This window comes from Dendropsophus ebraccatus, chromosome 12 (genome assembly GCF_027789765.1).
Source record: "Dendropsophus ebraccatus isolate aDenEbr1 chromosome 12, aDenEbr1.pat, whole genome shotgun sequence".
Taxonomy (NCBI): Eukaryota; Metazoa; Chordata; class Amphibia; order Anura; family Hylidae; genus Dendropsophus; species Dendropsophus ebraccatus.
In genome coordinates this window covers 48,870,504-48,897,893 of record NC_091465.1, presented here as the reverse complement: position 1 = coordinate 48,897,893, position 27,390 = coordinate 48,870,504, and the positions used below count along the sequence as shown (strand labels likewise).

General features: G+C 46.0%; 1 protein-coding gene and 1 pseudogene across 1 annotated transcript; both read left to right on the top strand.

Moving 5' to 3' along the window:
• The first annotated feature begins 6,126 nt into the window (after positions 1-6,126).
• LOC138770177 (U2 spliceosomal RNA) lies at positions 6,127-6,284 on the top strand (annotated as a pseudogene).
• A 4,169-nt stretch (positions 6,285-10,453) lies between these two features.
• Positions 10,454-27,285, top strand: KDELR1 (KDEL endoplasmic reticulum protein retention receptor 1). The gene is made up of 5 exons (XM_069946464.1): positions 10,454-10,641; positions 20,006-20,106; positions 23,409-23,567; positions 24,784-25,036; positions 26,567-27,285. Exons 1-5 carry the CDS (start codon positions 10,551-10,553, stop codon positions 26,599-26,601), a joined length of 639 nt encoding a protein of 212 aa, XP_069802565.1. The 5' UTR covers positions 10,454-10,550; the 3' UTR covers positions 26,602-27,285.
• Positions 27,286-27,390: the final 105 nt, after the last annotated feature.

The following is a 27,390-nucleotide window of genomic DNA, read 5'->3' as shown; positions in this document are numbered from 1 at the left end:
TAATGGCAAATATTTGCTGTTATTTTAAAACGGCTGTTATATTGAAATAATGGCCCTTATTTACTGTTATATGGCGGCCATCCACTCAATTTCAACATTGTGTGAACAGATCCTTTCTGTGTTTTTAATGCACTCCTGGTTGAGGTTGCAAAATACAGACCAAATACTGACAGAAATATACTGTGTGTGAACCCGGCCTCACACTGTAGATACTGTCACATATACACATACTGACAGGCACATACTGTATATACCCTACAGAAACACACACACCTACACATATACAGGCACTTAAAGTAAGCCCTCCCCCCCCCCTTTCTTCAAAGAACATTGTGTGGACGGGGCTTCCTCCTGCAGCATGTGGGCGGAGCTTCCTCTTCCATTCCCCTCTCATTCTGTTTCCTCTGCGTGTAAACCGGAGTCGCAAGCAAATTTAAAATTGTTCCTGCACTTAGTAAAACATGGCAGGTTATGTCAAGGGGCACCCCCTTCCTACCAGAGCACTGTGCTGGCACACCTCTAAGGCCTGCCCTGTGAGATAGTAATGCAATTGAGAGCACAGAAACACATGTAATTTCCAGGGGGTCATTATTACATCATATGACTCAAATGAAGAAAAGGATGCCAGGATTTGTAAGACAAAATGGAACAACTAAATGAGCTGGCTGAACTAATATATCTATACAATGATGCCTGAAGTTACAATATTAAGTGGTTCCAGTACAACCATTGTATGTTGAAATTACTATCTAGAGACCAAAACTCTATGGAAAACTGGTAATTGTAGTACCTGTGTGCTATAGCCACTTTTATTGGCTGATCATCCACTCAATCACATGTGTTGCTAAATATTGTAACCAGAGGCTAATGTGAGTTGAGGGACCACTGTATGTGTGTGTATATATATATATATATATATATATATATATGTAGTGGTGCCAGGGGCGTAGCTAAAGGCTGATGGGCCCTGGTGCAAAATGTTAGCTTGGGGCTCCCCAATCTCACCCGATCAGGCAAAGTCATATCTAACGTTATATCCAATTACTCTAATGTGCCGCCATGTTCTAATGCCCTGTCACTGCCTCCACCTCATGTACTGCACTACTGCCCCCTATAATTAATGGACTGTACTGTGTCATTATCTAATCATTGTATTCCAATCTTTGACTCTCCAGCTGAAAAACTACAACTCTCATCATAAACTGCCAGTTGTAAAAGATGGGGGATGTAGTGCTGCAACCTGAAGAGCCACATGCTGCAAAACTACAACTCCCATAATAAACTGTCAGCAGGGCACGATGAAGTTTGAACTTCTGCAACTTGGAGAAGTCACCTGATATCACCTGCAGTCCTATGTAACACCACAGATAACAGTGATATCCCTCTGAGTACAGATAATGTAGTAGTCACCTGCAGTCCTATGTAACACCACATAACACAGTGGTATCTCTGAGTACAGATAATGTAGATTTCACTTGCAGTCCTATGTAACAGCACAGATAACACAGTGATATCTCTGAGTACAGATCATGTAGTAGATGTCACCTTAAGCCCTATGTAACACCACAGATAACACAGTGATATCCCTCTGAGTACAGATAATGTAGTAGTCACCTGCAGTCCTATGTAACAGCACAGATAACACAGTGATATCTCTGAGTACAGATAATGTAGATGTCACCTGCAGTCCTATGTAACACCACAGATAACACAGTGATATCCCTCTGAGTACAGATAATGTAGTAGTCACCTGCAGTCCTATGTAACCTCACAGATAACACAGTGATATCTTTGAGTACAGATATTGTAGTAGTCACCTGCAGTCCTATGTAACACCACAGATAACACAGTGATATCTCTGAGTACAGATAATGTAGTAGTTACCTGCAGTGACACCACAGATAACACAGTGATATCTCTGAGTACAGATAATGTAGATGTCACCTGCAGTCCTATGTAACACCACAGATAACACAGTGATATCTCTGAGTACAGATAATGTAGTAGCTGTCACCCCTACTAAACGATGTTCTACAAAATAAGAAAAGTGGCATACAGTGACTCACAGGTGACGTCTTCTTTGATCTGAGGCGTCACTTTCCCTTTTCCTCTCCATCCGGCCCAGTCCGCCATAATGATTTCTTCCAGATACGTTTCATCTTTTCAGAACCTGCGAGACAAACAATTTAGGCTCCGCACATTTCTAGCAACTTCCTTCCCTTTCTCCCCCCTGTAGGCTCCCATAGTAACTGCACTGTGTGGGATGCCCCCTGTATGTAGGATCCCCTGCTGTGCCCCCTGTATGTAGGATCCCCTGCTGTGCCCCCATGAGCTAATAATGCCCCCAGAGGTGGCCCCCATGAACTAATAATGCCCCCAGAGGTACCCCCAAGAGCTAATAATGCCCCCAGAAGTGCCCCCATGAGCTAATAATGCCCCCAGAGGTGCCCCCATATACCAATAATGCCCCCAGAGGTGCACCCATGAACTAATAATGCCCCCAGAGGTGCCCCCTATGAACTAATAATGCCCCCAGAGGTGCCCCCTATGAACTAATAATGCCCCCAGAGGTGCCCCCATGAGCTAATAATGCCCCCAGAGGTGCCCCCATATACTAATAATGCCCCCAGAGGTTCCCCCAATGAACTAATAATGCCCCCAGAGGTTCCCCCAATGAACTAATAATGCCCCCAGAGGTGCCCCCATATACTAATAATGCCTCCAGAGGTGCCCCCATATACTAATAATGCCCCCAGAGGTGCCCCCATATACTAATAATGCCCCCAGAGGTGCCCCCATATACTAATAATGCCCCCAGAGGTTCCCCCAATGAACTAATAATGCCCCCAGAGGTGCCCCCATGAGCTAATAATGTCCCCAGAGGTGCCCCCATATACTAATAATGCCCCCAGAGGTGGCCCCCATATACTAATTATGCCCACAGAGGTGCCCCCAATGAACTAATAATGCCCACAGAGGTGCCCCCATGAGCTAATAATGCCCCCAGAGGTGCCCCCATGAGCTAATAATACCCCCAGAGGTGTCCCCATGAGCTAATAATACCCCCAGAGGTGCCCCCCATGAACTAATAATGCCCCCAGAGGTGCCCCCCATGAACTAATAATGCCCCCAGAGGTGCCCCCCATGAACTAATAATGCCCCCAGAGGTGCCCCCATATACTAATAATGTCCCCAGAGGTGCCCCCATGAACTAATAATGCCCCCAGAGGTGCCCCATATACTAATAATGCCCCCAGAGGTGCCCCCATGAACTAATAATGCCCCCAGAGGTGCCCACATATACTAATAATGCCCCCAGAGGTGCCCCCATGAACTAATAATGCCCCCAGAGGTGCCCCCATATACTAATAATGCCCCCAGAGGTGCCCCCCATATACTAATAATGCCCCCAGAGGTGCCCCCATATACTAATAATGCCCCCAGAGGTGCCCCTAAAAAAACAAACATCATACTCACCTAATCCGCGCTGTGGCTGCAGGCAGCATCTCTTTCTCCTCTTCGGGCTCCATCTTGCGAGCCGCAGGGTCGGGACTTCCGGCAGGCGTGATGACGTCACATGATCACGCCTGCCGGAGAGGTCACGGCCCGGCCTCCCATAGGCTGCTGGTATGAAGTGCCGGCAGCCTATGGGAGGGAATACAGGAGGAGGACGCTGACAGGTCCTGCTCCTGTATTCAGATCGCTTTAATGTTCCGCCCGCTCACTGTGCGGGCGGATCAAAGCGATCAGTGCATCCCGAGAAGCTGCGCGGCCGCAGCTTCTCGGGATGCTTAAAGAGACAAGTGGCAAGGGGGGCCGTGAGGGCCCCCCTAGCGTAGAGGCCTGGTCGCCATGGCGACCGCTGCGACCCCTATAGCTACGCCACTGAGTGGTGCCATGTATTACGAGCATAATTCGTTTCGGGGCCGTGCTTGTAATCCAAATACACTCTTAAACCAAAGCAAATTTTCCCATAAGAAATCATAGAAATGCAGACAATTGGTTCCACACCCCCAAATAATGATTTATTATTCTGAATAACATGTAAAACAGATGAAACAAACATTCAGAAACAGCAGAATATGTGATATTATAAGTTACTGTACAGTAATGGAGATGATGGGAAACACAAGGGCCAACAGAGACTGCAGGGAGCATGAAGGAATGAGCAGGACAGATGTGGGCACATACATGCAGCGCTCTCTGTCCAGGGAGAGAGGGGTTACAGCTATATAGAGATTACCTCCACAGTCCTGTCCCCTGATGCAAGCCCCAGCCTGAAGTGGATCTGCTATGATTTGGAAGGTGAGGGAGACGTCCTGGGTCAGAGTACAGTGCTGTGTTGATTATTTATTTAAATTAATTTCGGTGCAGAAGATGAACAAAGCACAGCAACACATAGGTGGACATTTATTAATCCCGACGTTTTCTGCGCCGGACTTAAAAATGTCCCCGCATCTCCGGCGATTTATGTAGAGGCGGACTGCCTGTACATAAATCCTGTGCGCGCGGCAGGAAACCTACGCCAGCTCAGAGCTGGAGTAGGTTTCCTGCTTATTTCTACGCCAAAATATTGATGAATGAAGCTGACCTTGAGTCCGCGCCACCACCCGCCCACTCCACCCCCCCCCCCAGCGTAAAGGTCGGAAATGGTCCCATTGCGAATAATTTATTCGTAAAACGGCCATTTGCAAATAAATTTATTCCCATCGGGCCCATTTCCGCCAAAAAATATGCATTTTTCCTGTTGATACATCTCCCCCTAACAGTTTGTTCGAAAATATTTTAATAGCAGTTATAGTGCGGTATATTATTATTGCTCATTCATATCTATTATCTGCCGTACATTGCTGGTATCTGTGTTCACATGGCAACATATCCGCAGCCAACAATCAATAGATGCCAGGTTCCTATTCACCACATCAGGTAAGGCAGTGAGGGGTAGGGGGAAACCAGGCAGCTCTGAACTTAAGTGCCACCTTCACCTCTCTGAACATACAGTGTTTCCCCTGAAATAAGGCATCCTCCTTCAGGGTACGTTCACACATACAGGATCTCCAGCAGATTTGATGGCGCAGATTTGAAGATGCAGATTCAAAGCAAATCAATTCTGGGCCATCAAATCTGCTGCAGATCTGCTCTAGATCCTGCACATGTGAACACACCCTAAATAAGACACCCCAACTAATCTACCAAGTAGCTTATAGTAAGGCACCCCCGCAAAAGTAAGGCTGTCCACCACTACCCGCTGCCGCTCACTAGAGATGATCGAACAGCCCTGATGTTAAGGTTCGTACAAACTCGAACCGTTGGCATTTGACTCTCACAGTCTTCCAGTTCCGTGGGGAAGATGGAGACAGCCCGAGTCCCACCTGGAAAACAGGAATACAGCCTATGTCCCAGGCTGTATCTCTGTCTTCCAGACGGGACTTGGGCTGTCTCCATCTTCCCCACGGAACTGGAAGACTGTGAGAGTCAAATGCCAACGGTTCGAGTTTGTACGAACCTGAACATCAGCGCTGTTCGATCATCTCTACCGCTCGCCCCTCCCTCCCCATGATTGTCCTGTGCCGCTCACCAGTATCCCCTCCCGTGCCACTCAGCCCTCCATCTCCCTCCCGTGCCGCTCACCCCTGTGTCTCCCCTCCCGTGCCACTCACTCCTCCGTCTCCCCTCCATCTCCACTCCCGTGCCGCTCACCCCTCCATCTCCCTCTCATGCCGCTCACCCCTGCATCTCCCCTCCCGTGCCGCTCACCCCTCCATCTCCCCTCCCGTGCCGCTCACCCCTGCGTCTCCCCTCCCGTGCCGATCACCCCTGCGTCTCCCCTCCCGTGCCGCACACCCCTGCGTCTCCCCTCCCATGCCACTCACCCCTGTGTCTCCCCTCCCATGCCGCTCGAAAGAAATCAAACACCACCTGAAAATAAGACAGAGTACCTCTTTGGGAAACAAGGCACTGTCTTATTTTCAGGGAAACACGGTAGTTAGGGCCTGAGCAAATTTACAGTAGGAAACGGTGCACAGCAAGGCTACTTCATTCACAAAGCAAAAAAGTTTTTATTTTATTTTATTATTAACTGATCGCAATACATACACAAATACCCTGTATTAATGCAGCAAGGGCATCGCTTCTCGGCCTTTGGCTAAAATCAAGTGTAGTATCTGTTCTTATCAGTTTAATATCTGATACGTCTCCAATCCAGGGACCATATAGTAAATGGATTTTTAGAACAGGGAGATGGAAAAAGAGCTTGTTTTGTCCTCTCTAGGGCTAAAATGCTTGAGTGTGAATGAGACTAAGGGTGCGTTCACACCTACAGGATCTGCAGCAGATTTGATGCTGTGTTCAGTTATTTAACCCATAGACGCACTAGGACGTTATAGTACGTCCTGGCAGGAGGTTACTTTCCGCACCAGGACGTACTATAACTTCCCGGCTCCCAGTGCTCACTGTTTACATAAACAGTGACCGGGAGCTGAAACTAAACTGTCAGCTGATAGCTGACAGTTCAGTGTAGCTGCTGCTGGACCCCCTGAGGGGCTCCAGTACAGCCAATCACCTGCATCAGAGGATCGGTAACGATTCACGGATGACGGTGAAATAAGCAGTAAACCCCCGGTCCCGGTCTCTGCCGAGTTCCGGGATCCGGGGGAAGCTGCTGCCGCGCCGTCCCCGCCCCCCGTTGCCGTTTGTTTCTGACCCCCCCCCCCCCGGTGCCGTGTCCTGTGTCCTCCGTACCCCCCCTCCCGTGTCCTGTGTCCTCCGTACCCCACCACCTCCCGCGATGTTGTGTCCTCCGTCCTCCCCTGATCCTCCCCCTGCTGCTGTGCCATCCCGCCCCCTATCCATACCACCCACCCAGCACCGCCGCCGCTGCTGCTCACCGGAGGGTCACAGCCGAGGTCGCTCCATCCCCCTCCTCCTTGCAGCAGCACTAGCTCGCCGGATCCCGGAGCTCAGAGTGGGTTCCGGGACCGGAGAGCCAGTGCTGCGAGGAGGTGGGGGAAGGAGCGATCTCTGCTGTGACCCCCTCCTGCTGGTGCAGCATGTACCAGCGTCTGTGTAATGACGCTGGTACATGCTGCTATATACTGTGATTGGCAGCTCTGTGATCAGAGCTGCCAATCACAGTATCTGATCATGGATGCAGGCTCTGATCCTTCACTTTGTGAGGAAATCAGAGCCTGCATCCATATATTGTAAAAAACCGACACACACACACATATAATAAAAAGTACCCCCTCCCCAGTGATCTCCCAGTAATAAGGGAGATCAGTTAGTTAGTGTCCGTCAGTCAGCGTCCGTAGTAAGCGTCAGTCAGCATCCGTTAGTAAGCGTCAGTCAGCGTCCGTTAGTAAGTGTCAGTCAGCGTCCGTTAGTAAGCGTCAGGCAGCGTCCGTTAGTAAGCGCCAGTCAGCGCCCGTTAGTAAGCGTCAGTCAGCGTCCGTTAGTAAGCGTCAGTCAGCATCCGTTAGTAAGCGCCAGGCAGCGTCCGTTAGTAAGCGCCAGGCAGCGTCCGTTAGTAAGCGTAAGCGTCAGTAAGCGTCTGTCAGTATCAGTCAACGTCCGTTAGTAAGTGTCGGTGTCAGTAAGTGTCCGTTAGTAAGCGTCAGTATCAGTCAATGTCAGTTAGTAAGAGTCAGTCAGCGTCCATTAGCAGGTGCCAGCAAGCGTCAGTCACCTTCTGTAAGTGTCAGCCAGCGTCCATTAGTAAGAGTCCGTCAGTGTCCGTTACTGAGCATCAATCAGTGTCAGTTAGTTATCGTCAGTCAGCATCCATTAGTAAGTGTAAGTAAGTGTCAGTCAGTGTCCGTTAGTAAGTGTGAGTAAACGTCAGTCCGTGTCCGTTAGTAAGTGTCAGTAAATGTCCGTGCATTTACTGCTACAGCAGTAGTGCACACAGACATAGGTGCTCCTTCTCTTCTGAACCCTGTTGTGCACCCGTACAATAATTTACGTTCACAAATGGGGTATTTCCGTACTCAGGAAAAACTGCTTTACAAATATTGGGGGGCTTTTTCTCCTCCATGCTTTTGGAAATTTGAAAAATTTGGGGTTTCACCAATGCATAAGTGTGAAAAATGTAATTTTTCATTTTCACGGTCCACTTTTGCAAAAAACTGTGAAAAACCTGTAGGGTCCAAATGCCCACTGCCCCCCTTGTTACATTCCTTAAGGGGTGTAGTTTTCAAAATGGGGTCACCTGTGGGGGGTTCCTACTGTCTCGGCACTAGGGGGGCTCTGTAATTGTAACATGGTCTCCTACATTTATTTCAGCCAAATCCACACTCCAAAATTTAAAGGGTGCTCCTTCTCTTCTGAGCCATGTTGTGCGCTTGTGCAACACTTTGGGAGGCATTTATTAAGTCCGGCGTTTTTTACGCCGGACTTAAAAATGCCCCCGCAGCTCCAGCGGTACGGGGATTTATGTAGAGGCGGACTGCCTGTACATAAATCCTGTGCGCGCCGGTGCGCACCGCCGAAAACCTACGCCAGCTGAGGACTGGAGTAGGTTTTCGGCGTACATTTGGGCGGAACGGATGATAAATCGCGCGGACTCTGAGTCCGCGCCCTCCGTTCCGCCCACTTCCCGCCTACTTTCCGCCCCCTGGCGTACTCGGCGGAAAGTGCCGATTTGCGATTATTTTATTCGCAAATCGGCCATTTGCGTATAAAATAATACGCAAATCAGCACTTTCCGCCAAAAATCATCCGTCCGCCGGATGATACATGTGGCCCTTTATGTCCACAAATGGGGTATTTGTAAAAACTGCAGATTCAGAGGAATAAATTTTTTATTGCATTTTACTTTTTATAGCAGGTTTGGTATGAAAAATATAGGATTGAATTGCAATGTCTGCAAAGAAAATGGAAATTTTTACTTTTCACACCTACTTTGCAGTTATTCCTGTGAAATGCCTAAAGGGTTAAAAACTGTTTTAAATTTCAATTTGAATACTTCAAAGGGTGAAGAGTTCAAAATGGGGGGGATTATGGGGGTTTCTAGTATACAGGCCTCTGGAATATGCTTCGAAACTGAACTGGTCCCTAAAAAATTCTGAGTTTAAATTTTCACAAAAATTTTGAAAATTGCTAATAAACAATTACAGCCTCTAAAATCCTAAAAAAGTTAAAGCATGCTCACCAAATGCTGCCAACATAAAGTAGACATGTTATAGATGTGAATTAATCAATAACCTTTGTGGCATAACTATCTTCCTTATTGGCAGAGACTTTCAAATTTAGAGAAATGTAATTTTTTTCAATTTTTCACAACATTTTGGAGTTTTTCACAAAAAAAAGTTAAAGGTATCGGCCCAAATGTATCACTAACATAAAGTAGAACATGTCACGAAAAAACAATCTTGGAACCACAAGGATCGGTAAAAGCATTCCAGTTATTAATATATAAAGTGACACATGTCATATTTGAAAAATTTGGCCGTGTCATAAACACCAAAACTAGCTGTGTCCCCTAAGGGTTAAATGAAATCTGCTGCAGAAAATCAGCTGCAGATCCTGTAGGTGTGAACGCACCATAAGGGTCCTATTCCACGGGCCGAGGAGGGCCCAATCAACGATGTAAACAAGCAGCAATCTGCTAGATCGAAGCTCGTTTACTGGGCCTATTCCACGGCCCGATGATCGTTGAGCGAGGGCTGCAAGGACATTGTTACCAATGTCCTTGCAGCATCATACATTACCTGTCCGGTCTTCTCCTCTGCGCTGTCTTCATCCCCGAGTCCCGCACGCTCTAACTTCAGAATGGCCGGTCAGGTGACAGGCCACACTCAGCCAATCACAGGCTGCGGCGGTCCCGGCCTGTGATTGGCTGAGCGCTCTGTCAGCCAACCGGCCGTTCTGAAGTTAGAGCGCGCGGGACCTGGGGATGAAGATAGCGCGGAGAAGACCGGACAGGTAATGTATGCTGCTACTGCTTGTCAAATCGTCGGTCGCCCGCCGCGCACCGCTATTCAACCGTAGCGATGCGCGGTGGGGGAACAATGATTTTAGGTCTGACCCTAAATGAACGATCAGCCGATGACACGACCATCAGCTGATCGTTCTCTCTATTTCACTGAACGATTATCGGCCGAATGGGGCCGATCCGGCCGATTATCGTTACTGTGGAATAGGGCCCTAAGGAGGGGGGAAAAAGTACAAAAAGTTAATGTATAAAGGCAGCCATAGAGAAGTATTAGGCTCCATTCACACGTACAGGATCTGCAGCAGATCTGATGCTACACATATCAATGTAACTTTGATTAAATCCTGTAAGTGTGAATAGACCCTGCAGGTCATAGTGACCTATAAGCGTCCTATAAACAGTGAAATGCACCACAGAAAACGCAAATGCCTCAGTCACTAGCTGGGTCTGTCAGCGCGGTACCGCAGGCGGGCGGCAGTTCCTGGTTCCTGTAGGGGCAGCAGTGCAGCCGCCGCTCCCTCCTCCCTCTCTCTCCGGAATCCTCCCCGCCTCCTCCCACACACAAGGCCTAGCACACCGCACGTCCTGCCGACACCGACACCGCTCGGCCCCGGTCACCATGAACATCTTCAGGTTCCTGGGGGACATCTCCCACCTGGCCGCCATCATCATCCTGCTGCTGAAGATCTGGAAGTCCCGCTCGTGTGCCGGTAAGACGCCGAGCAGCCGCCGCCGGGATGTGCGCTAGGTGTGAGCGCTGTCGGGGCGGGCTCCGGTACCGCTGCTGCGGTTTATGCCGGGTGACAGGGACGGTCAGTGTATACAGGGCTGTACGGAGGGAATGAGCGGCTCTCGGCAGGAGGCTGATGCATCTATGGGAGGGATGAGCCGGTGATGACGTGGACGCTCCATTACCGCAGATCAATGTACGGGGGATGCGGCTATATGTGCGGTGTGTGTGTGTCACATTGTATACAGAGGAGGCTGCATCAGCCCCCAGAGCTGCAATCACACTTCTGCTGAATGTTGCAGTGTTTTAGAGAGTGTAGTTATCCCCAGTACAGCAGAGCATCTGATCAGTCTGTGTAAGAAGAACTAACAGTCCCAGCAGGCTGACACACTGTGCACTGAGAACCCATGTCCCTATGGTAAATATAGGAGGCTGAGAGATGACTATACAGTGTCCCTTGGAAGGTGGGAAAACTTTTGCCAGTTTGCAGATTGGTCATTGGTTGGGGTCTGAGTGTTTACACCCCAATGATCAATAGAGGGAGCCCCTGGACTGTGCGCTTCACCCCCTAGCCTGCTGGTACAGGAGATGGCCCCATAGACATATAATGGAGCAACTGGACAGAGATGACAGCAAGCCAGGGAGTGAAGAGCTCAGCCAAGTGCTTCTCTCTGCTCATTCTAATGATCTGTCAGGTCTGGACACTTAGTCCCTCACCCATGAAAACTATTGACAGGTCTAAAGCTTTGTTAAATGACAAGGAGTCGTGCTCCCTCCTGACCTGCCTGTAATAGTATATATATATAGTATATATTCCGGCACATCCTATAGCTCTGTGATGTGCGGCTTCTCTGCTATTCTTGCCTTCTGAATAACCAACTGGGTGTTACCAATTGGGGGGCGTGTCCTACACTGTCAGCTCTGATTGGATAGAGTCAGACAGTGTAGGGACACTCCCCTGACTAGTAACACCCAGTTGCTTATTTAGTCATAGATTTCTAGTCCCAGTAACAGAGGAAGGGCACATCACATAAGGAAAGGTGTTCCGGAATTGATATTTCATGGGGAATACGAGTATATACTGATATAGAAAGGAGAGGCAATGGACCCTTATAAGTTATCCTTTAAGTTATTAATATCCAATAATCCAAGTAGATGAAGCCGACGCCTCCACATGGTGTCAAGGGAAGCTGTCCCAGTGGTAACAATGACTAGAAGGGCAGCAATCCAATCTGTAGAGCTGTCCGCAGACCTGCAGCTATGGACACAGCACTATGGATGTGCATCTGTAGTATTATGGACTCATTCACTGAGAGTAGGTGATCCCTGTCTGGTTTCTTTGCTGCATGGATCACGGCCTGAACACCGACTTTTACCACCTGCGGGGCCCCAAAAATGAATGGGTCACCTTAGAATGCTTTTAACCTTCAACAGTTTCTATCGGTCAGGGGCTGGGTGGATAGAAGTATGCGAGTGAGCGCATCTCTGTCCGCAAGACACAAGACGTCCCATACACTCGCATTAGGATTTCATCTCAGTCGTGGGCACGGTCATCGGAAAGAGAATGTGTCTCAGCTCATCCAGGGTTAAAAAACCGAGACTCCCACTGATCAAGACTCTTGTCATGTGTCTACAATATGTCAAAAACTTTTATTAACCCCTAAACGACCCATGGCGTAAATGTACGTCCTGGCGCTGCTAACGGAGTTCAGAGGGGGGGCCTCGCGGCGACCCCGCTCTGAACCGCCGTGATCCTGGCTGCTTTCTGCGGCAATTAGCGGGCATGGTCCGATTGCCGTGCTTACTAATTAACCATTTAAATGCAGCTGTCTGAATTGCACATTTTTGGTTGCATCAAATCCTGAAAAATTGTAATAAAAAGCGATCAAAAAGTCGCATATACGCAAGTAAGGTACCAATAGAAAGTAAACATCATGGCGCAAAAAGTAACAACTCACACAGCCCCATAGACCAAAAAATAAAAGCGTTATAAGCCTGGGAATAGAGCAATTTAAAGGAACATTTATTTTTGTAAAAGTTACATATCGTTGTAAGCGTACTGACTTAAGGAACATGTATAACGTCAGTTTTACCATAAGGCAAATGGCATAAACACCCCCCCCAAATAAAAAAAAAAAATGCATTTTTTTTATTATTTCACCGCACATATAATTTTTTTCTGGTTTCGCAGTGTACTTTATTCAAAAATTCAGCCATTGCAAAGTACAATTAGTGGCACAAAAATAAGGGCTCATGTGGGTCTATAGGTAAAAAAATGCAACTGCTATGGCCTTTTAAGCACAAGGAGGTCTTTTAAGGGTTAAAGCCGCTCGTCCATTGTGTGAACTGACAGGTTTTCTGTGGGCACTATTCAAAGGAAAACGGCCGCAGAAAACTGACATGTCAGTTTTTTGCTGCACTGCTAGATATTCCGGCCAGAGTTTATACTATGTGTATACATTCCGGCCGGGATTCCCTCAGCTACAGCACAGTGTAGTTAAAGTATTGATCACGGCCGCATTGCAAATCGGCAACGATGGCCATGATTAATACTTATGTTGTGTGAACATAGCCTTATAGTGAATTTGTTATTCACTGATTTCTGACAGCCTTAAAATAAGTCATCAGTGCAACCAGGCGGTAGGGAAAGCAAATCGTATGCTGGGCTATATATATATATATATATATATATATATGGAGATTGTGATCCTGCTGTATAGAGCTCTGGTGAGGCCACATCTGGAATACTGTGTCCAGTTCTGGAGACCTCACCTACAAAAGATATTGATAAAATAGAGCAGGTCCAAAGACTGGCTACAAAAATGGTGGAGGGTGTGAGGCATAAACCATATCTGGAAAGAGTTAAGGATTTGACTCTTTATAGTCTGGAGGAAATAAGAGAAAGGGGGGGGTATGATTAAAACCTTTAAATAAAGAAATAGAAGGATAAACAAATAGAAGGAAGTGTTTGTAGAAAAAAAACTGAACTGAGGACACAGGTTAGTTGGGGGAATGATCAAAAGCAACATTCCACGCTGAAATTTTCATGCGTGTGTGAATGGACCCTAAGGGTATGTTCACTTCACACTGAGCAGATGTGGCGGAATTCTGCAACAGAACTCTGTGCCGCAGAATCTCACCTGCCTCAGTGCCAAACGGCTTCTCCGATCTCAAGTCTTTGAATGGAGGCGCACAAGCCATCCCATAGAGAAGCCGTTTGACACTGAGCCAGACGGGAACTCTCCGCCGTTGAACTCCTCCACATTTGCTCAGTGTGAACATACCCTAACAGGTGCACTATTACACGGCTCAGACAGAGTAGGAGCATCTGTGAGCATATGCAAATTTTTTATTGTTTTGGGTGGAGATGTGCTGCCCCAACATGGCTGTTCATAGTGATCCTTTTGTTATCCGTACATATCTGTACATACTGCTTTCACTGCTTTTAACCCTCAAGCAGATGGTTACAGTAAGCTGTGCTGCTGTTGCGGGGATAAGGGGGAGGCCATTGTCTTCTCTATCTTGTCTGTATGCGGCAAGGGAAGTAGTTTGGAATGACATTACGTATGACAGACCCGATCCATTAGAAACTTTTGTGTGGTCTCTGTGACAGAGCTTTTCCGTCCATGACAGATACGCTTTATACAGTACCGGTTGTGTCCTGATCAGCCTACGGTGCCGATATCACTTAATACATTGTTGTATTGGCGCCTCCTGAGCGTGCGGCTGTTGACGTTGCTGTGAGCCGGTTACCTGGCAGTGCTGTGGTGATATGCTTACATATTGTATAATGGACTGTAGAGGTGCAGCTCTGTGGTTTTCTGTATCTCAGAAAGGTTATGTGGTGTAATATCCTCAGAGCCCGTAGCACATCATTCTCCGCTCCGCCTGTACACTGATGGTTCTGCAGCTGGGAATCTTATGAGATTTCGCCCAGAAACGTCTCCTCTGGTGTCACTTACGTAAAGTCTTGAAGTTGTGTAATTTGACATTATTCACAGATGAAAGGTTTTCAGTGGTGGCGGGCGTTAGTATGGCTCTGATTTACAAGGATGCTGAATAGAAGAACAGTAGGGAGCACGCTCCTGTGGACTGGCTACTCTGTACAGGCGGAATTGTTTACTCTATCACCTCGCCCGGAGCGCTGACTAGGTATATACCTTTCTGAGTTATCTATTACCCTGAAGGCTTTATTTTCTTTTTACCTGTAATGAATTATTTTTGTCTTCTAATTCGTGGCTGACGTCACCAAGCTTTCCTCTGACACTGAGCAGAATGGAGATCCACTATGGGGAAGCATATTTCCACTTTATCTGTTAGGACATTCACACTGAGATTGTGGCTTCCAAGGCAAAGATACATTGGTACAAGTGTATACATGTTTTCATGAGCCTCAAAAGGGTGGTTTGCAGCACTTCTGAGTCTGAGGAAAAACCTGTATACGTGTGGGAGACGACCTAATAGCTGACTACTTTCGGTTTATAAAAGTAAATGGGGTTTGTGCCTGTCCGTGCACTGATTTGCACCTGATTTGACAGGGTCCCAGTGTACCTGTGGCTTGAAAGGCACAATCATATCGTAAACCGGCTTAAGGGTACATGCACACTGAGGAATTCTCGCTCATCCCCACGTGCTCCCGCTTGACTCTCCACCCGTCCCATAGACTCCATTCTATGCTTGGGCAGACTACCCCATCTGCTCAAAGAATTGGCATGTCGATTCTTTGGTCGGATGGCAGAATCTTCCCCAGCATAGAATGGAGTCTATGGGACGGGTGGAGAGTCAGTGTGCACATACCCTCACATAGATGTGCGGTTGGGTGCACACTGACCTTAAACACTGGGCAACAGGGTGTGTGCAATAGAATCCCATTTACACAATGGAGGCCAATGTCATCTAAAAACTAGTGCACATTGATTTATATTGGGCTATTCACATAGTCCGTTTTAATTTTGATCCAAAATCCGTTCTGTAAAAAAAAAAGGGACCTCCTCTGGTGCGGAATATGATTTTGGTATGGATTACTAATGGAAGCCTATGGGATCTGTGCAAAGTAACTAGTACTATTCACATTTTACGGAAACGGATGCAAATACAGATTAATTTATATGGACCGTGCGGTCCAGAAAAATTACTGAGGCCTTACCCTCCCCTGCAGGGTTTACAGAAAGTTTGGCATTTTGTAACAGCCGTCCGGAGCTTGGCCATGTGTTAAATAGGCAGCAAAACTGCAGTGGGAACCTAGCCTTATTACTATTTTTGCGTTGATTTACATCAAAATATATCAGTTGTGTTTGGTGGGCTGTTTTTTTAGTGTAGGACTCCATATTTTCTGGCTCCATCCACGCAACCTAAGGTTGGGTTCACACACACAGTATATTTCAGTCAGTATTTTGGAACCTCAACTAGGAGTGGATTGAATACACAGAAAGGCTCTGCTCACACAATGTTGAAATTGAGTGGATGGCCGCCATATAACAGTAAATAACGGCCATTATTTCAATACAACAGCCGTTGTTTTAAGATAACAGCAAATATTTGCCATTAAATGGCGGCCATCCACTCAATTTCAACATTGTGTGAACAGATCCTTTCTGTGTTTTCAATCCACTCCTGGTTTTGGTTGCAATATGAGGACCACAATACTGACTGAAATATACGTAGTGTGAACCCAGCCTTAAAGTAAAAAGGCTTGTATTTAAAGGAAACTGCCATTCAGTATGCCCTTCTTGAGCTTCTGAAGAAGACAGATGCATGGCCTCAGTCTTTTATTTTGAAAACGACCCTTTCCAATGATAAAGCGCCTGCAGGGCCGCTGAATATATACTGCTTCCATTAAAAGCAATATTAAATCCATCTTCAATAAGCTTTTTCCCTGTGGTAATTGCAAACATCCAGAATTTTGATGGATTTGCACCATTGCCTTCTACCCCTGGGGTTGTAGGTTTGAATCCACCCAAGGGTAACATCGGCATGTCGTATGTTCTTGTCTAGGTTGTGGTTTTTTTTTATCCACCCTCCATAATAAAACTGATAAATTTGCTTCATATGAAAATCAAGCCCAGTGTGTTCTTTTAAAAAAAGGAAATTTGATTGTGAGCCCCATTGGTGACATATATTAGGGGAATATAAACAATGGGATAAAAAATTAACTCTATGAATTAATGGCTGGCTGTGATAGAAACGAGAAGCTTTGCTCAAATTCTGCCACTCAGCGCTATACAAAGCTTGGGCAGCCCTGCAGTTACTGACACAAACATTGGTGGCAGCAGAGGGGGCTGTGTTGCCCCTTCCCGCTAACAGTCAGTGAAAGTGCATATGTAAATAAAAACTATACATTTAATTTATGTTACAAAGTGATATACCAAAGGGAACTATCTGCAGGTTTGTGCATACAGTGCATCTAGTTTTCAGTAGCAGCTTACCTTCCCTTGTCATTGTGGCCCTTCTGATCATTTTAAGTCCTGCTATTTTTGACAAATGAAACTGTATAAAAAAACAAATTATCTCCTATGGAGCACTGGGGGCGTTCCTCGGCCCTTCAGAGCACCGTTCGGCCTGCCTGCCAACTTCAATGTTCATGCCTACTTACACATATGCATAGGCAGGCTGGACTATGCTTCAAACCTACAAACAGAGCACATTCTGTAGCCCAAATAGAATGCAGTATTCCCGGTTCTGGAACATAATTGGTTCTGGAAGGCTGTTCGAGAACCGAGCTGCAAGTTCTCATAGGGAACAATGTAAATCTTATTAATAGGTTTTTGCACTCTATGGGTCAAGTACAGAGCACCTGGCCCACAGAGTGTAAAAACTAGTAGTAAGTAGTGATGCATCTTGCACCCCTGCTTACTGTAAAGTGCAGGGATTCCCGTCATTATGACAGGAATCCCCACTCCACGTTCCCCGCAACAGAGAGAAAGGCAGGAGCTTCTTTAGAGGTTGTGCCCCGCAGCTGAGAGAAGCAGGAGCACTCCTGCCTCTCTCTGGGGAACCCCCTGTGCTGTAGGTCCACACTGCTCCCCTATCATCTTCCCTCTCTTCCTGGATCCCCCCCAGGCCCAGAGTACCTACCGCGCCCTTCCCCAGGCTGCCGGTGCCCGTGCTGTTGCGCCGGTGGCCCCGCTCATCAAATCCTCAGCCACTTGCTCCCGCTTCATCTGCGGGGGGATGGAGAGTCTGCAGAGAAAAGAAGGAGCAGACTGATATTTAAACTTGCCACCCTGCTCCTGCTTCTCTCAGCTGCGGGAAACACCCTGTAAAGAAGCAGGGATTCCCATCATAATGAGGGGAATCCCTGCTCCTTTACAGGGTGTTCCCCACAGCTGAGAGAAGCAGGAGCACGGCGGCAAGTTTAAATAGCCGCCCGCTCCTACCTTTCTCTTTGTTGCGGGGAATGTGGAGGGGAGATTCCCATCATTATGACGAGATTCCCCGCTCCAGTTCCTGAACACCTCTAACTGCCAGCTGAACAGTAGTTCAGCTGACAGTAATCCCCCCTGATTTTGTTCGGATACCGAGCAATGTTCGACTAGTAACCAAATTTCATGGGGAAATTTAGATCGGATGCCGAATTGTTTGAACACTGAGGTGTAAATACAATCTTTATTTACATAAAATATCCCAGAATATATAATAAAACAGATGAACCAGAACTGAAAAATGACATGCAAGGAATATGTATCTGTAGGCATGAGCATTGGAGGTGGCGGGGGGCCAAGGAACACCCCCAATGTGCCAGTGAAGCTAATTTGATTATTTTATTAAAGAGGACCTGTCACCCGGGAGGACAGCGCCGAGCCCGCCCGACCCCCAGTGGAGCCCCGGATACCTCCCGTTTCCTGCAAGTCCCGCTCCTGGACCCGGTCCCCGGACGGAGATATCGGCGCCGGAAGGTGAGCGCGCTGTATGCTAATTACCTGAGATGATTCCAGTGCCCATAGAGAATGACTGGAGCAGTCATTCTCTATGGGCATCGGACTCATCTCTGCTGAGCGTGCACACGGCTTCCGACGGAGAGATCTCGGTCCCGAAAGCGGGTCTAGGAGTGGGATTTGCAGGAAAGGGTGAGTATCCGGGGGTCAGGCGGGCACGGCGCTGTCATCCCAGCTGACAGGTTCCCTCTAAGATTAATTTCTCAAAAACAGCGGGACTTACAAGGATCAGAAGAGCTGTGCCGGTAAGGGAAGGTAAGCAGCTACCGGGAACTATATGCAGCTATTAGTTTGCCTTTTGAAGTGATGTATTAGTAGCATTTTTTTTTTGTCTCCGTTGTACCCCTTTGAAGGGGTTATCCAGGATTAGAAAAACATGGCTGCTCTCTTGCAAAAACAGCAACACCCCTGTCCTCATGTTGTGTGTGGTATTGCAATTCAGCTTTATTCACTTCCATGGAATTGAGCTGCAAATCCCACACCCCAACTGAGGACAGGAGAGGTGCTGTTTCTGAAAGAAAGTGGCCATGTTTTTCTAAGCCTGGATAATCCCTTTAAATCCGTCTAAAGGTGGAGAAGCACTTTAACAATAAAGTCTTTGACAATGCGTCTACAAGCAGGTCATAGAATATATGTTTGACTTGGTTCTTTTTTCTACCGGAATATAGATATTGCTGCAGTCGTAAACTGGACTAGAACGCAGTGTAGAATATAAATCCAGAGTATTGTCTCATTTTATTACTGTATTTCTGTAGCGCTCAGTAGGTGAGGCGTTTATCTCCTCTTTCTGTATCTGTAAAACTCTATTGATCACACCAGTAAGCATTCGCTAACACAGCCTGTCATACCTGGCTAACATCAGTGTAAATGAATCTGTGTGAGTTATGACATGCACAGAATAATGATATATACTCCAGGAGCCATTAACTGTGCAAGTCGTATTCAAGAGGCAGCAGTAAAGGAGGCTCCTGGGATATTAGCACTAAAGCTGCTTTGATAAAGAGGATCGGACCATCCCCGGTCGCATAGTAAGAAGGGGACGCTCAAGGAGTCTTAATTGAAACTTATATTGACGAGCAGGTTGTTGCATTTTATTTCCAGTATTAAAGAAATGTTCTGGAACATGAAAGTGTCAGGACGTTTTTTTTCTTATTCCTTTCCCTTTGAAAAATCACAAAGCGCACAAAACCGTCTTCCTGACTCTGATAAAATGCACTGCATAGGGTGAGGATAATAATGCGGGAGATCTGCAAGGAGGGAGGGTGTTTTTCTCTTTGTAGAACAAGCGTATTCCTTCCAGGTAGAGGAGGGCAGGGAGTCCTCATTCACATGCATGAGAATGGAGGTGGTGGACATACAATGTGGTTGATAAGAATGTGTCATTTATCATATTCATTTCTCTGTGTTTAGGCATCTCGGGGAAGAGCCAGATCCTATTTGCGGTTGTATTCACCACTCGATACTTAGACCTGTTCACTAACTTTATCTCCCTCTACAATACTTCTATGAAGGTAATGCTCTCTATTATGTTGTACACTGTATTATCATTGCTAAGCATAGGTGTTAAATCCTCACTATGTCGAATACAATATTGTTCTTGCATGGTTTTTTGGCCCAAATCATTTCAGAAATGTGTGATCACTTGTAATTGTACCCCTGTGAGGGTTGGCCTGTGCTTACTCTAGTGACATCCAGCCTGAAGGTAACATATGCCTTTCATAATGATCAATTCCACTATTGGATTTAATAGTAATATACAAGGTTAATTGACTTGAAAGAAGGGAAAATTAAAGTCCGGTGAAAAATTTTATTAAAGTATTGTATTGCTCCCCAAAAGTTATACAAATCTATATACACTTATTACGGGAAATGCTTATAAAGTGCTTTTTTCCCTGCACTTACTACTGCATCAAGGCTTCACTTCCTGGATAAAATGGTGATGTTACGACCCGACTCCTAGAGCTGTGCGGGCTGTGGCTGCTGGGGAGGATGATGGCAGGGGGACACTGAGGGACACAGGGCACTGGAGGGACACATCATCCTCTCCAGCAGCCACAGCCCGCTCAGCTCTGGGAGTTGGGTCGTAACATCACCATTTTATCCAGGAAGTGAAGCCTTGATGCAGTAGTAAGTGCAGGGAAAAAAAACACTTTATGTGCATTTCCAATAACAAGTGTATATTGGTGATATGTATAACTTTTGGGGGGCAATACAATACTTTAATAAAAATTTTCACCGGACTTCTCTTTTAAACATCTTTTCGCTTTTCTTTACAAGGAGTGGTAATTTTAGTGCTGTTATTGAGCCGTGAGAGTCCCCATGGTAAATGGCTATTTCTTGGCTGTTTGCCACTTGTACACATATATGGATGTCCTTTCTCTTACTTTTCAGGCCAAGTAAAGCTCATACTCTTCTCTACTATGCAATGACATAGTGCTGGACGAAGTATATTGGACTGAACAGGCTAACACTGTGCTGGGCTGATATTTTACACAGTACAGTAATAGCTGGCATGTGGAGGGAGAAGAGGTTACTGATGCACTGAGTTTGCAAGGTGCTAGGTGAGCATAATGGAAAGAAAAATAAGCAGGATCACAGCAAGGAAGGTTTATGCTATGCATTGAGCTGCTACTGTTTCCACTGCTGCTCACCAGCTAAAGGGAGGAGGGAATTGCATTTCAGCACTGTAGACATACAAAAGTAGGTACACTGGTATTTACCCAAGGGACAGCTGCCCTAAGCTTTTTGGATGGCGAGAGATGGGAGGGCAGTCTTAAAGCGACTCTGTACCCACAGTCTGCCCCCCTCAAACTGCTTGTACCTTCGGATAGCTGCTTTTAATCCGAGATCTGTCCTGGGGTCCGTTCGGCAGGTGATGCAGTTATTGTCCTAAAAAACAACTTTTAAACTTGCAGCCCTGTGCCAAATTGGTGTGGCCTAGAGTGTCTGTGGATTAGACTTGCAACAGCCCTCCCTCCCTCCCTCCTCCCTGCCCTCTTCACCATTAGGAAAGCCCCAGGCAGCATTTTTCCTATTCATCACCTGTCTGAACACTGCACATAAGCTGCATCTTTAAAGGGGTACTCAGGGTCGGGGGTATTTTGGCGGATCGCCAGGGAGGGGGTGGAAATTGAAGCTGGAGGTCACTTACCTCCCCCATTCCGGTGCCCGGACCGCGCCCGGTACTCCCATCCTGCGGCCGCTTTCTGGCCAGAGCTGCCGCACGAGATGTGACGTCTCAAGGCAGCTGTGCCATTCAGCGGCCGAGGCAGGACTTTCCTACGGCCGCTGATTGGCAGAGCTGCCTTGAGACGTCACGTCTCATGTGGCAGCTCTGACCAGGAAGCGGTCGCAGGACGGGAGTACCGGGTGGCGCGATCCGGGCACCGACACTGGAATGAGGGAGGTAAGTGACCAACGGCTTCAATTTCCACCCCCTCCCCGGCGATCCGCCAAAATATCCCCCTGCCCGGAGTACCCCTTTAAGGCCCATGAGCAGTGTTCAGAAAAGTGATGAATCGAAAAAAGCCTGTATACACCAGTGTAATATGTAACACCAAGTACTAGATGACTGATTATCCTAGCAATATGCACAATAGTTACAGAATAGGATATGCGTAATCAAACAACATTTATTTAGGTAACACCTTCACCATTATATACAAATATATATCTCCAAAAATCTGCTAGTTGTGGGATTCATGCACCATGTTGTGCCGTTCTATCCCTGTGTCAAAACTATCCAGTACAGTCAAAAACCCTTGTCGGTCTATCAGCTGTAACCAGATCTATAAACATTCCATCAATTAATCAAGATGGAACAATGTCCCTGCAGCCCTCACTAACGATTGTCGGGTCGTGGAATAGGCCCAGTAAACGAGCGCCGATCTAGCAGATCGGCGCTCGTTTACATCGTTGGTCGGGCCCTGCTCGGCCTGTGGAATACCTATCCCTGGGGATTAAAAGCAGCTATAAGAAGGTACAAACAGTGTGTAAGGGTCAGACTGTGGGTACAGAGTCGCTTTAAAGGAAAACTATCAGCAGGTTAGAAGTATCTACACTGCTGATATATCACTGTAACACACAGGCCGCTAAGAATAAAGGTACGTGTTTTTTTTTTTTTTACTAAAGTCAGACTTCTCTCTCAAAAGACAGAGGGAAGCACATTGTAGGGAAGTTAGACACCCAGTGGCCAAGCTATTTTTTTCTGGGGTAAAGAGTACAGATGAGCGAAGCACGCTCCACTTTTGAATCCCGATGTCTGGCTTTTCCGTGGAGGTGGAGAGAGCCTGAGGAAAACCTGAAAAACATGGATACAGCGGCTGTTTTCCAGGCAATCCTCAGGCTGTCTCCATGGAGCCAGACATCTTGATTCAAAAGCCAAGCGTGCCGCATCGTACAAATCGTAACAAAACATGCTTTGCATATCTAGTAAAGAGTCATTTTTAATAAACAAAATGATTTACACAGATGTTAGGAATCGCATAGGGTATTAAATAGAAGTGATTTAAAACGACAGTGCCCATTTAATTCAATGTCAATGCCAGAAACATACAGCTCTGTAACAGAATAAGAATGCAGCTATCTGTGAAGACGTATAAAGAAATGACTATCCTGTGGATTTGGAACCTGTTTAGAATATTATATATTAGTGATTATATATTTTGATGTGGCCCTGATTTCAGCTTTCACTTCTCAGATCCCTCTAGTAAAATAAAAAGCTGAGCTGTGATTGGCTGCTATGGGTATATCAGGCAGTTTCTGTCAGTTATATTTATATTATCTTCATTTTCTTTTACTTATATTTTTCCAGCTTGTATATGTTGGAAGTTCGTATGCCACAGTGTGGCTGATCTACAACAAATTTAAAGCTACTTATGATGGGAACCATGATACATTCCGTGTGGAGTTCCTTATTGTTCCTACAGCTATATTGGCTTTCCTTGTCAACCACGATTTCACTCCATTAGAGGTAAGGGACAGACATTTGTATTTCTTGCTTGTTTTGGCTGTTTTGTGGCCAGGGGTGTAGCTAGGATTCATGGGGCCCCATAGCAAAAAACTGTAAGGGGTCCCCTGAATCCTGTACGTCCCCACCCCCCATAGCCAACTCTCAAACACACACAATGACACACACATATATACACACACAGAGGCACCATTAACATATATACAAATCCACCACTGACATGCACACATTTACACTGGAATGTGATTACACTAGTGATAACATATATACCATGAATAGACCATATGCAGGGAAATCATCTCCCAAGTATAATTAGAGCCAGAAATATTATCTGCAGCATTTTCTTTTAATGGTGGGTTCTTTTATTAGAGCCCAGCATTAATAGAAGCTGCTGCAGAACATCTTTGGGAGCAAACCTGTCAATCACTTGAGACACTGTTGACACACACACACACCACTGTTACACACACATATATACACAGACACATATGTACACACACACACACACATACACATATATACACCTCTGTTACACACACATATATACACAGACACATATGTACACACACTGACACACATACACAGCACTTACACCTCCCAGGGTAGAAACTAGAATGGAGTGTCCAGAAGGAGGTGTAAAGGACCTTTGATGACGTCATGCCCATCCTTACACAGAGGTATTGAGGACCTTTGGGTCATGTGATAAGGTCCTTCATCTCTCTCCTTCTGTGCGTACAGGACCTGGCAGGTCCTGCTCCTCTGTCCCTCTCCTTCTGATGTGCAGCCCGCTCACCCTGCACTACAGTGAGGAGGCTGAAGAGTACAGTGGCGGGTCCTTCTTCCTCTGCGGGAGGGGGGATGCGGTAGTCTGCTGTCAGTGGCATACCTAACATGAAGGCAGAGCAGGGCTTTCTGGGGCCCCCTTCTTGCAAGAGCCCCATAGCAGTCGCCTTCCCTGCCTTCATGGTAGCTACGCCACTGCTTGTGGCACATATACCGCCATCTTATCTTACTGATCGTTTCTTTATACTGTGTACCTGAAGTCTAAGTATTTTTTGGCTGATAGAAGGGGAAACCCACAGGCTCATTGGTTCCATATGTCATTGCAATATGACACATTCCCTTTAGGACCATTTTGGACGGTAACTAGTATAACTATGACATTTGTAAACTGTGTCAATGATATCTAAATGTCTGTCATTGACTCTTTATTTTGCAGATTTTGTGGACATTTTCCATCTACCTGGAGTCCGTTGCAATTTTGCCCCAACTTTTTATGGTTAGCAAGACCGGAGAAGCCGAGACTATCACCAGCCATTACCTCTTTGCATTGGGAATTTATCGTACCCTCTACCTTTTTAATTGGATTTGGCGTTACCAGTTTGAGGGATTCTTTGATCTAATTGCAATAGTTGCAGGAATTGTACAGACCATCTTGTATTGTGACTTCTTTTATCTATACATTACCAAAGGTGAGATGAAAATGTGGGGTATATACATAAGGCATTCAAGTGGCAATTTTAATCTGGAAAATGAGACACAGTTTTCATTGTTGTGAGCAGAAGGAATACTGAACTCTAAATAAGTAAACTGCTTGACAGATTTTCTACATAGTCCTTACAGTTTTAGGCTCACAGCGTGCAATTGGCAACAACGGCCGTACTTTGTACGAAAAGACACACTGCCTTATCTTCTATGGGATCCCGGCCGGAGCGTATACACATAGTACATAGACATGTCAGTTTTCTGCGGCCGCTATTTACTGAATAGCGACCGCAGAAAGCCCTGTCGGTGCACGCTACGAAATGAAGGGAGCGGATGCGGCCGCACGCTTCATAGTGTGCTGTGATGAACTTTGTGGCGTGAAAGATTATCCGGGATGTTCTTTTCAGAGACCGGCTTTTCCGTGAACAGGCCAGGTCACGGAACGACCGGTCTCCCACGCTGTGGGAACATAGGCTTACAGTGGAAATTTTGCAGATAACCTAAATGTTAATTTCCTTCTGATCCATTTTATTTTCAGTAGGCAGATTACAGGGGCAGATGGGCTTTCCCTGAGGTGCTTAACATGCCTGTTCATCTATTGCTGGTGGTAGGGATGGCTCCTACTGCAGCCAGGGGTTATCCAGCGCTACAAAAACATGTCCACTTTCTTCCAAAGACAGCACCACTCTTGTCTCCCACTTCAGGTGTACAACTAGGCTCCATTCACTTCAATGGAACTAAGCAAAACCTGCACCCGAACTGGTGACAAGAGTGGTGCTGTCTCTGGAAGACAGTGGCCATGTAGCGCTGGGTAAAAGATTTAAAGATACAGGTTTACAAGGAGGGAGGGAAAATAGTCTCTTTGGATACATTAAGATAAATTCCAGAAGTCATCATGTATTTTCTACGTGTAGTATTGCATTCTAAATTACATAAATCCTACAAATAGAGATTTCTAACTATATGAAAGAGAAGCCGCTTGATAGAGCAGGGATAGTGAAACAGGGAAACATACAGAGATTGTCAATGCCGCTATTGGCTTAGGGATCATGCAGTTGCCACCATGCTGGTCATGTGAATAAACAGTGGGGTCTTATTCACCAGTTTAGCTTTGACAGTAAGAAATGTCAGGTCAGCGCTCGCTTGCTCCTCGCTTGTGGGGGCTACGTGGGGGATGCCCAGGTGACTGCTAGATCATCCAGGCAGCCCATAGAAGATAGTGGTGGTCTGCTGCCGCTGCTCCTATTGCGCGGAGTGCAAAGGGTCGGCTGATCGTGGTCTTCTATGACACGAGACAATTACCGGCCGATATCAGCTGATAGACGCTTCGTTTAATAGCATCTTAACTTGTCAGGGCTATAAAATAACATTTCTCCTCCAATTCTTATATTTGTATATGTATTTATATATAATTTTAAAATGTTTGACAAGAGAGCACTTTTATTGATATTTTGCTGTTTACTTGTGGATGTAAAAATTTAGTTTGTTTTTTTTTTCCCTCCCCCTCCTATTTCCAGTCCTAAAAGGAAAGAAGCTCAGTTTGCCAGCATAAGAATAAGACATGCACTGTCCTCTACTGCAGTGTATCAGTTTCCGCTGTGAGAAGAGGAATTACTAAGGGAAAAAGATGTGTATCACTTAAAAAGTACAAACTCCAGGGCGGAATGACACAAAACTGAACGGGAGCTGCTTTTTACTTCCACTACTCCTCAAGAAATACTAAAGGAAGAGTTCCTGAAGAAGAAAATTGCTATCAAGCTGACTGATACTTTCTTAAAGAGACTGGAGTTGGGTGTCAGCTATTTGTAGTTCAGGCCTTAAGAAACTAACAAAACACTTTCAAATTACAATTCCTTGTCTTTAATTGTCTTTCATTTCCCATTTCACATCTCTAGTCTTTTGCTGGAGATGTAAGGATTGAGAAAACAATGTACCCAAACCTTTTACTTTTTTTGTTCCAATAATTGATTAAAGCTTTGTTAGCCAGTGTAGTTGGGGCTTTCTCTTCCTTTGATAATAGAATCAAATAAAAAGTTTTTGCCTTTCCATTTTTGCAAACTACAAGTGTTAAAAAAAAGAATAAATTGAAATTTCATTTGTACGTTATTCACACTACAGAACAAATGTATTTTTGGCCCCCAAAAAATGCACCAAGAAATTTACTTTTTTGAAATATTTGAGTGCAGTCTTTCTATGCAATCTTTAATGTTTTATATTCATTAAATGATGTTCACTATCTCTGCCCTTCTATTATTTATGCTGACTGATCCACTTCCAGATGGCTGCTGCAGGATTCCACACATTTGCGTGATTTATTAACAGTATTTGAGTGTTTTGCCTT